Consider the following 11,052-nt stretch of genomic DNA (forward strand, 5'->3'; position numbering starts at 1 on the left):
AGGAGGGAATGCATTTTAAAAGAAACAAAGAAAAACTGGGGATTTTGCTACAATACCACATGTACATTCATTACAAGACCATTTCCATGAAACAAACTACTTGTTCCCACTTGTCATGAGTCACATGTTAAAAAAATGGCTTCTGTGTTCTGTTAGAAAGAAGTTGGGTGTGCTTAATGTTGCTTTCAGTAGCATACCCAAAACAGATCCTGAGAGTGTAGCTGGGAATACAACAAAAGGCTACCAAACAACTTTTTTGGCAAGCAGTGTGTTTGGAGCAGGAACGAATGAGCAGAGCTCGTTTCACAGGAGTGGTCCTGAGAGCCCCAGGAAGGCAATAAAAATATACCCAATAAATAACTCAAGAGAATGACTGAGGAGGGGCGGAGGATTTAAATATCTGGCTGACTCTAATGTATTTTTGTGTGTGGAGTTTCCCCCTTGTCGTTCCTCGTAAGTTATTTAGTATTTCTTGCTCTTATGTATCTGTACCCACTGTTCACAGATGAAGTTATGGAGTGCAGTGCTGTATCTTTCCAGTTGTCATGACTTTTAATGTTGTAGGGACAGTGTTGCTAAAAGTGGGGGAAGGCTTCCCTGTCTCCCCAGGATTCATATCTTTTCACTAGGCTCCTTCCTGGTTGCACATGCATGCTCTCTCGCTCGCTGTCTGTCCACCACCACTATTGTATCTCACTTTACAGTGCCATACATTCACCCTTTTTTCTCCTCTTTTTCTTCAGGAAGAGATGGGTATTGCCTGTGAGTTGCTGGAGTCAGACTTCCTCAAATGCAGCGTGGGATTTCCTTTCATGAGATCGAAGTCCAGGGTAAAGTGCTGACACTTGGTTTCGTGACAACAGCTTATGAACCTCCCTGCGTCAAGGGAAGGAGTAGAGGAGAATTGCAGTGTAAATGCACTTTATGGCACTGCTGAGTTTTCACAGCTGTCCCCCAGGGATGCTGTGGTTGCCTTTCCCATTTGTGGTGAGGTGATGCTGCTCTTTCCCACCAAACAGAGTTAGTGGCAGTGCTGTGCCCATTGTAACGTGCGCGCAGTGCTAATGAAAGTCGACTAGAATTTGTTATGTAATGCTTCCCCAGCAGAAAGGTAAAAAAGAGCCCTCTATCTATCCTGTCTGTTTTTACTGCTCAACTTTTTTTTTTTAATTTTGTCTTATGTTCTGAGAAGTACTTTCAAATATAGCCATAATCAGATCAGTGCCTACAAAAATGACGTTGAGACTTTTCAAAGGACTGTCTCCCAATGACATCTAATTTTGCTTATTTAAGTCTGAAGATGAAATCTCTGAAAGTGATAGCTGGCAATCCAGCTGTGCTCTTTATGTCTCTATATAAATAATGATTTGTTAGCCCATTTGCTGAACTGAAAAAGCAAAATGAAATATATGTATGAATTTAACATATATTATATTTCATGATATTACTTAAATTTATTGTAATTTTTGGATGAACTAAAATGGTGAAGAACAGTTAGTTATCTTGGGCTGAATTAAAAATGCTTAATTTTGGAGTTTTTAATAACATTTTAGAGCATTTTTAATAATACCAAAGGGGGAAAAAATCAAAACCTTGATGTCATTTTGAATTGAACACTTGAAATATTTTGTTTAAAATCTTGTCAAAATGAAAGCCTTTTAAAAAAAAAATTTCCTCATTTTTTTCTGATTAAATGGTTCATCAAATTCAACAGAAATTGGAAAAATATTTTGTTTGACTCCGACCTGCATTTTTTGGTGGAAAAAGGGGTTCTGTCCTAAGAATTTCACCCAGTGGTACCTCCTTCATCACTAAGAAAAAGCACTCCAGGCATAGCTCTGTGTCCAGTTTTATTGCTGATGCAGGTGACAGAAGAAGAGGTGGATTGCTTCTCTGCAGCTTGATTTAATCTGTAGGGCAAATGACAAAAAAGTATCATTTGCCAGGAAAATTGAGCAGGCACAATTTGAACGTAGGAAGCAGATTCAAGGAATTAAAGGCAGCCATTTTTACAAAGGCTATGTACAGAAGTTCATTTTCTCCAGGGAGAGTTCCTGCTCTGTGAGGAGAAACTATGAGTGCAGATGTTCATAATTTTTCTCCCAGACTAAAAGTGGCCGCTCGGTGTGCGTGGGGGGGTGGGGGATGGGACACGGGACAGGACAGGATGGGATGGGATGGGGACTTAGGAACAGTCACAGTCAAGTGGCTCCTGGGAGACGAAATGTCTGTACAGGCAGAAAGTCAGCTTTCCAACCACTACAGCCCTGATCCTCACTTGTGGCTGAGGAGCATTCAGCACAGCTGAAAAGGGGAGTCCTGCTTTAAGCCGCAGGACCCCATGGCTGCTGCACAGTGCTATTTCCTCTGCAAAAATTAGAGCAGCCTTTTAGCCTCAAGAATATTATTTTGCAGGTAGTGGCAGCGGAAAGGAATATGAGTCCATAGCTGTTGTGGGTTGGCAGACATGTCATTCTAAAATAGGAAAAGGGAAGTATATCTTTGCTCAATGCCACCTTCTCTTTCCATAGTATGAGTTCAGCGTGATCTTTGATACAAGCCATTTGTCTGGGGAAGAGGAGATTCTTACATTCCTTATCACTGCCCAAAGGTAAGGAGACTCTGGCAAACTGTGACTATTGGGCATATGAAGTTAGGCACTGTTGGTTCTCCATTGTAGAAAAGCTTGTTGACATATATGAGAGATAAATAAGTAGAGCTAAATTCATATATCCTCATGGCACAACAGGACTGAAAAGCTGCCTGAACCACATCCTGAAGACTTCTTTCAGTGGCATGGACTCCAGAAAGCGGTTGCCTTTGCATTTAGGCTGCCAAATCAATAACATTTAGGCCCAGTACTTTGTGTCCTCCTGACTGTATTGGGGTCCAAAACAGCCCTCAGGTAGCTTTAGGGTGAGGGGATCTCAAGCAACAATCCACTTTTCACCACTCACCTCTGAACTCAGCTGTACCTGAAAGTCACAGCCAGTTGGGCCCATTTGCTCCTGTGCTTAAGTGAAACAAATAGTTAAGTTCAAGTAATAAAAAGAAAGAAAGAAAAAGGCACCCTGTAACAGGTTAGGCACCTGAGGACCATTGTGATGCCCCTACAGGTTGCCTCATCCCTGCTAAGCTGTATCTCAGCTTTGTTTCTTAAGGACTCACCTTGTTTTTCTGCCCACCATGTCTTGTTGGAAGCTTTATGAAAGGGAGACAGCTTTCAGAGACTGATAAATGCGGTGCTTGCTCTCTTCTCCCACGGTTGACTCACCTGATATGGGTTGCCTTAAGGAAGGGGTGGGCAGTAATTTGGGCCCAACGACTACAAAAGCTGTTTGGGTGACCTGTTGCAGGTCGGGTCAGCACCACCCCTGCAACAACTCACCAAAACTCCCTTTGTGGGATGGAGCCCCGGGCAGCAGTGTTCAGGAGTGGGATGGGCGGACAAGGCTGGGATCATAGGGCGGGGGTCATGGGGCAGTGACAGTGCAGAGCTGTGGAGGGTCATAGCCATTATCTGCTGCCTGCATGCCCTTGCAACGGGTGTGGATTCTGTGGGCAGGGGCATGCAGGGAGCAGATCACAGCTCTACCCTGCCTGGGCTCCACACTGTCACTGCCCTACGATCCTGGCCCTGGACCAGCTCCTAACCTGCCCATGCACCCTACCCACAAGGCTCCCCAGAGCTGTGTCCAGGGCCAGGATCTTGGGGTGATGACAGTGGAGGGCTGGGGCAGAGTTGCAAGCTGCTGCCAGGCCTCACTGGGGGGCTGCAGTACCCATGAAGGGGAGAGGAGGTCTGTGAGCCTTGCAGAGGAGGCTTGGGAGGAACTTAACCTCCTTCCTTCTTCCCCTCTCTTGTCCCCTTCCCCAGCCCACAGTGGGCAGCCTGCAGGTTGGGGAGGAAGCCGGGTGGACCTGGCAGTGACTCCATGCCCCACCACTTGCAGCAGCCAGGACTGAACCAGGGCCAGTGGAGGCGAGGTGAGCTGGGGCATCCCTGTCTTGTGACAGCCTGCAGCTCACCCTAGGATGCCCATGTGGTGGCAGCAGCAGCCCCCAGACCTGCCAGCTTGGCAAAGGGTAAGCGATGTGGGGGCAGTGGCAGCAGTGGGAGTCCTGGTAAGGGCATGGCATCTGGGGATGGCACCAGGGCAAAGGCCAGGAGCTGGTCTCCATGGAGGCTGGCCCTCAACCTTGCATGTAGCTCCCTGATGGGCCACACATGGTCTCCATTGAGACCAGCCCATACTCTTGGATGCAGTGCCCCCACTGAGGCTCCCACCACTGCCACTGCCCCCACACCTCTGTGCTCCACACCACTACACCCCATGCTGTGCAGGGAGGTCCGAGGGCTTCTGCTGTTGTGTGGCCATGCCAGAGCAAGCAGGCTGACACAGGATGAAGGTGCTCTAGCACCACCTGGTGGGGCTGGGGGACATGCTGCGGGTTAGGCAAAAATCGCTCTGTGGGATAAGTCCAGCCAATGGACTGTATTTTGCCCACCATGGCCTCAGTGGCTTAAATCATGACCTCCAGCCACCCCCATAGTCACAACCATGCCTCCCTGATAATACGCAGCATGACATCCAATGGGACACTTGTCCCCAAACCACCAGGCCACTTCAGGCCTTTACTCCCTTGTTGAGGTTTTGGCTTTCCCAGCTTTTGCCCCTGTGCTGTAGCTGGTCCCTTGCTGGTTAGGCCCTCTACACTGGGCCAGGCCTCTGGGTCATAGCCCTACCAGTCCAGGCTCTTCGGGGTCTCCACCCCTGCTCTGGCACTGAGCCTCCCTGGGCTCTCTCTGTCTGGGCCCCTGGCCTCATCTCCACCCTGCTCTGGGCACTGAGCCTCCCCAGTTTCTCTGCGTCTGGGCCCCTGGCCCTGTAGCTCTGAGCACTGGGCCTCCTGCATCCAGGTAAGCCAGTCTCTAGGTTCTGGCCTTGCGCCCGGTCCTCTATCTGTGCCCTGAGCCTGACCCATGGAAGAGCTCAAGGCAGTCACATGCCCCTTAGGCACTAACTAATGGGATCTCCAGTAAGCCACCAGTTAGCCAGCTGGCTAATACAAGTCCTTATTTCTTTCGGCTGTATAATTAACCTTAGTTAGTTACACAACCAATCGCTGCGCTCTGCTACTTCAAGTACAGGGCTGCATCCCTGGTAGCTTAGAGCCTTTGAGGCAAATGGCCCCAAACCAGTCTGTCTGACAAAGTCCTCCTCATGGCATAGCTTCTTCTCCAGCAGCCTGCAAAGGCAGACTGCTCCCTCACTCTCCAGCTCTGGGCTCTTATACTGCCTAAGCCCTGCCCTGCAAGTCAGGTGACTCCCTGTCAGTTGACTTGCACCCAGGGTCCTGCTTTGCTGGTTTCTACAAAGGCCCTGTTTTTAAAGAGGCCATATCACTTTCTAGTAACAGGGGAAGGGTTCCCTGTTTCATGCCTATATTCATTAGACTATCGGGGTTCTTCTCTGACCTTTTCTTGAACATACATTTTTTTCTCCTGCTGATCTTCTGTGATCAAGCTGCATGAGACAGCTGAAGAGCATTTTGCCCAAAGGACATTCAGAAACTTAGTGTGTGTGGGGTTAGGCCAACTGCCTTTTTGAATACACAGCACTTATAATGTGTGCATAGGGATTTGATCCTGGGGCCAGTGAAAGCTGTAACACACGCTCTGTGCTTTCTAGGATGATCTGCCAGAATGAAGCAAGCTCCAACTGTGGTTAGGTCACATGAACTGTGTGGACTTCTGTGGGGATTGATGATAGCACAGCTTTATTAACCCATGATCCTAACGCTGCCTCTTCTCATAAAACATTAACTGTAGCTTTCACTTTCTGTGCTCTTGGATGTAACTGCAGATGCCTGGAGGGGGCCCCATTTTGGCTTGTCCCGTGTCATGCTGAACATGATCATTCTTAATTCCTTCTTCCTGATTAAAAAAACTTGCATAGGACTGCTAGAGATGAGAGACAAGCACTAGCAGTTGCTCATTGACTCTGATATTGTCAAGAGTACTTCCCACCCACCAAATAACAGGTGTGTGGAACAAGATCCTACAGCATATGTTGCTGCCATGAAATACAGTAAGAGAGACCTCCACATCAGAGGATCAAGGATCAAGACTGTGTTTAATACATTAGAGAGCTTTTATTATCCATGCAGAGCAGTTCATCCACGTGAAAGGATGACCCTGTAATGCTTTCAAGGTCAGCAAGAACTCTAGTCATTGACCATGTAAATCCTAAATGTTGCACAAGCTAAGCCCCTCGGGGCTGCTTTAATTTTACCCAATCCACTGTTTCTCAGAACATGCAGAAATAGTGAAGAGAAAAATGGGCCAGTTTTCTATATCACTCTGGATCTTGAGCATCCTTCTCTGTCAATGTAGCTGGTAATGTTTTCAAGAGGTTTACCCTAAGTCTATAAAGCAAGTAACAATACTGTATTAAAAGCCTAACAGTACATTTTAACATCCCCATGCCTGTCTGACACATAAGGACCCTAATGGTGACTCTTTGTTAATTTTCACTTTCTCAAAATGAGGAGAATGCTGGGACTCGAGGAAACTCTTGTTTGCCCTATAAATCATTGGTTTTGCTTTCTCCCATAATGCTTTGTCTCAGATTTCTAAGTCATATCAGCTAAGAGAAGAAGTCAGTCCCATTGGGGTGGGAGAAGGAGATATCAAGAGCCAGTTTGTGTGTTAGTTTGTGCAGAGTACAAGAAGTCAAGGGGATTAAGAGACAATAGTTTCTTATGTCAAAAAGAATATGGGAAAGACAGTCTTGTGGTTAAGGATCTAGACTGATGCATTAGAAAGAGGGAATCAGTTTCTGGCTCTGACCCACTTTTATATGCGACTTTGGGAAAGTTGTTTAACTTGATGCCTTGGTTACCCATCTATCAAATAACAATACTTTCCTAATGGTAATAGAAGGGTAGTTGTAAGGCACTTGGTTACTACACCAGGGACAACTATGAAAGGCCCATGGATAAATGGGAAAAGGGAAATCTATGCTGTGCTTCAGTCAGGCTGTGATGAATAGGAACATCCTGTTTCCATAAGGTGCTCAAGCACAGAGTAGCTCTTATTCTGTGCTCATACCACACAGTGCTGGATATGTACACATCAAGTTAGCTGTTAAACCTGGCCCTGCTAAAATGGGCCCCCTTCCTTTAACAGAGGGGCCACTTGTGGCTACATGTTTGGCAGCATATTCTGAAGCAGCCTAAGAGTCATTATTATTATTTTATGAATTACAAAGTGTTCAGTTTTTTAAGTGGAACAGAATTATTCACTAAAGCTAAATTCACCAAATTACTAGACCCTTTTGTGATAGTAATTCCATTTTAGATGTACAGACATTTATTGAAATCATACTTACCATATTTGATTGGTTCTCCGTGCAACTTGGAGACTATCCTGTGCCAAAAAAAAAGGTCGGGGGGGGAGGGGAAGGGGGCTCTTGCAAAATGTTTATTGCTGGAGGGAAAAGTGCTTAGTCTTCTTTTCTTCTAGCACCTGGTTTTGTTTATTGGCAGGCATATCAAAGAGGCCAGTCACAGAAGTCTGTGCCATATGCAACCTGCAGTCTCCATAGTCCCTTTTGAAATATATATTTTAGCCTGCATGGACAGTGCAGCACTTTATGGCAAGAATTCCAAGTTGGTGTATCACGGCTTTGGTATCACCCACTCAAAGTAAATGGGTTCTTGTTCTTGTTTTACTAGGGAACAGATAAGAAAGGCTAAAGTGGTGACTGAATTTAGATTAGCAACGGGAATGAAGGACAACAAGAAGTCCTTCTTTAGGTACATAGGGAACAGGAGGAAAACGAATGGGAGTGTGAAGCCATTGCTCATCATCTCAGGAGAGCTTGTTACCAGCACCCGGGAGAAAGCTTGAACTCCTGAATGACTACTTTGCCTCAGTCTTTCACTGGATGATGGGGAAAACAATGGTAGGTAGAGTACAAGATGAGCACAGTAGGAATAATCGCCTTCTTACCATTGCCATAGAATTGGTGTATGACCAATTTAAAAAATTAGACGTATACAAGTCAGTGGGACCAGATGATCTCCATCTGAGAGTGCTGAAGGAGCTAGCCAAAGTCATTACAGAACCCCTGGTGAAACACTTCCACAACTCGTGGTGCTCTGGAGAAGTCCCTGAGGACTGGATGTTGTGCCTATCCACAAGAAGGGCAGGAGGGAGGACCCAGGTAACTGCAGGCCAATCAGCTTAACTTCTATCCTAGGGAAAATCCTAGAAAAGTTAATCAAGGGGTCTATCTGCGATAAGCTTGCAGAAGGTAAGATTCAGAATGATAGCCAGCATGGCTTCATCACAGGCAGGTCTTGCCTTACCAACCTCTCCTTCTATGACCAGGTAACTCGCCACCTGGACATAGGAGAGCAGGTTGCCATGGTATACTTTGACTTCCAAAAGGCCTTTGATCTAGTATCCTACAATGTCCTCACAAAAAAATTGGAGGGTTGTGGGCTTAACTCCAAGACAGTCAGGTGGGTGAGAAACTGGCTGCAGGATGGGACCCAGAGAGTCATAGTGAATAGATCTGTGTCATCCTGGCAAGAAGTAGGCAGTGGTGTTCTGCAGGGGTCGGTGCTTGGTCCAGTACTTTTCAACATCTTTATTAACAATTTGGATGTGGAGGTGAAGAGCTCACTGGCCAAGTTTACAGACAAAACCCAGTTATGGGGAAGTGTAGTCACGCTTGAAGATAGGTTACCTAGACAGGCAGACCTAGACAGGCTAACAAGTTGGGTGGATTGGAATATGATGACGGTCAACATGGAGAAATGTAAAGTGCTCCACCTCAGGACAAGCAACCCCCAACATGCCTACAGACTTGGTGACACCAAACTGACTGGCACCATGAATGAAAGGGACCTGGGGGTAATAATAGACCACAGTATGAATATGAGCTGGCACTGCAATGCTGTAGCCATTAGGGCAAATAATACTATGGCATGCATCAATCGATGCATCTTCAGCAAAAACAAGGAGGTGATTCTTCTGCTCTACTCAGCACTGGTGAGACCACCACTGGAGTACTGCATCCAGTTCTCGGTACCACGCTTTAACAAGGACATGGACAAGATTGAGAGAGTCCAAAGAAGAACCATCCGTATGATCAGAGTCTTACAAAGCAAGCCATAAGAGGAAAGGCTGAGGGATCTGAGACTCTTCATCCTGAAGAAAAGAATGCTGAGTGGGGACCTGGTAGCAGCTTATCACTACGAGGGGAGTACATCAGGGGCTTGGTGAGCAACTGTTCACCAGGGCACCCAAGGAGAAAACTAGGAGCAATGGCCAGAAACTCCTGGAAGATTGATTCAGGCTCAGCATTAGGAAAAACTTCTTCACAGTCAGGGTATCCAGACTGTGGAATGAGCTCCCTCCAGAGGTGGTGCAATCACCTACCCTGCAAATCTTCAAGAGGAGACTAGACCATCACATTGCTGGGGGTCACCTGACCCCCAGGTATCTTTCCTGCTTGGTGCAGGGGGACAGGACCCAATGATCTTCCAAGGTCCCTTCCGGCCTTACAATCTATGAATCTTTTGGCTAAGCAATAGATCTACTACCCTGACTAACAGTAAGCCAAACTTAGTCTCAGGTTTTATGAAATCTGATTTGCTGAAGTCTGAAATGATACTTAAGAACTGTAATCCAAGATTATTATTCTCTTCTTTGATATCAAGATGCTCACCATCAAAAATAGTATTTTTAAAAGTTTGTCCTCCATGGCTAGGGACAGACGTTCAAAAAACCTAAGCCTGAATTGATTCGATCTTTGCAGGTTAGTTTAACCTGGCTAGGCTGATTCAGTTTGTAACTCCACAGACTTTCCAGAAATGCAGGCACATGCCTGCAGTGGCTCAGGCTGGAAGCTGGGGGTGTTAGAGCAGCCCACTCTTCCCTTCCAGAGTGTTGAGCTGAGGAGGGCATGGCGAGGCCCTGACAGGATGCTCTGATTAGGGAGGGGTTCCCCCACTTTCTGACCAGCCTGGCAAGGAATTGATAACATAGTGTTTATCACCCCTAACTCAGTGTTTATCACCCCATTAAGAAAACAACAAAGGGACATTACTATCTACCTGTTGATTCTGCCTTTGTCCCATATGCCATGGCACAGACTGTAGCCAGCATGTGGTGTGCTAGCTAATGTGGAGAGGTGTTTGTGTAATGCAGAGGGGACAGGGGAAATCTCTGCTTAGCAGAGAGTGGGGAGGGGATGGGGAGGAGCAGGGGGAAGCCAGGCAGACTCCTGCAGTATCTGCTGAACTCCAACCAGGCAGCAGAGGGGAGGCACCAGCCCTGCTGTTGAGCAGAGAGCCCTGCCCAGCCCAGAGAGCATGCCAGGATGCTGAGGGAGTCTGGTTTAACTTAAACCAGCAAGGGTCTGGTGCAGACATTGCATAAACCAGTTTGAGCCAAATCAGTTAAGTCTGATACTACATTCAACCAGGTTTATCTCAAACTCGTTTCAGCAATTTTCAAACTGGTTTATGTGCACTGAACATCTGTTCTGTTACAGGTTTAAACCAATTTCTGATCACTTAAACCAGTTTCTGTTTAGTGTCTGTCCCTGACCCTGGACTTGGGTCTGACATTTGCATTCTGTCTCAGTGGTCTAAAGCAGGGATAGTAGGTCTTGGGCAGCCTCAACTCCTCCATACTCTTGCCCAGGTGTACACAATGAGGGTCTTAATGTGATGGTCGCAGGACTCTGTACAGGCAGATTCATCAGGCACCTGACTCTTACATGTACATCATGATCCACAGGATTGCCAGCTGTCTTCTACTACTACTACTACTACTGGTTCTTTTTTTAAACAAAAATATTTAAGAAAAGTGAGTCTGTTTCTCAGATACTGAAACTAAATGGGGGCAAATTTCTCAGAATAAAAGATACTTCCAGGACACAATTGGAGATTTTTGGCCAGTATTTTTCTTTGCCTTGATGAAAAATAATGATAGTGTAATGCAAAATTTTCTATTAAAACAAAACACTGGCA

At 46.3% G+C, this 11,052-nt stretch overlaps 1 protein-coding gene across 1 annotated transcript in view; it reads left to right on the forward strand.

Annotated features, from left to right (window-relative positions):
• Positions 1-11,052, forward strand: part of ITGA9 (integrin subunit alpha 9) — a 456,855-nt gene that overhangs the window by 330,898 nt on the left and 114,905 nt on the right. Inside the window, exons 19-20 of the mRNA XM_019508716.1 lie at positions 744-830; positions 2,532-2,611. Of these exons, the coding sequence (XP_019364261.1) occupies positions 744-830; positions 2,532-2,611 (167 nt within the window). The remainder of the gene's footprint in view (positions 1-743; positions 831-2,531; positions 2,612-11,052) is intronic.

Source organism: Gavialis gangeticus, unplaced genomic scaffold, assembly GCF_001723915.1.
Source record: "Gavialis gangeticus isolate Ggan-Ray unplaced genomic scaffold, GavGan_comp1, whole genome shotgun sequence".
Taxonomy (NCBI): domain Eukaryota; kingdom Metazoa; phylum Chordata; order Crocodylia; family Gavialidae; genus Gavialis; species Gavialis gangeticus.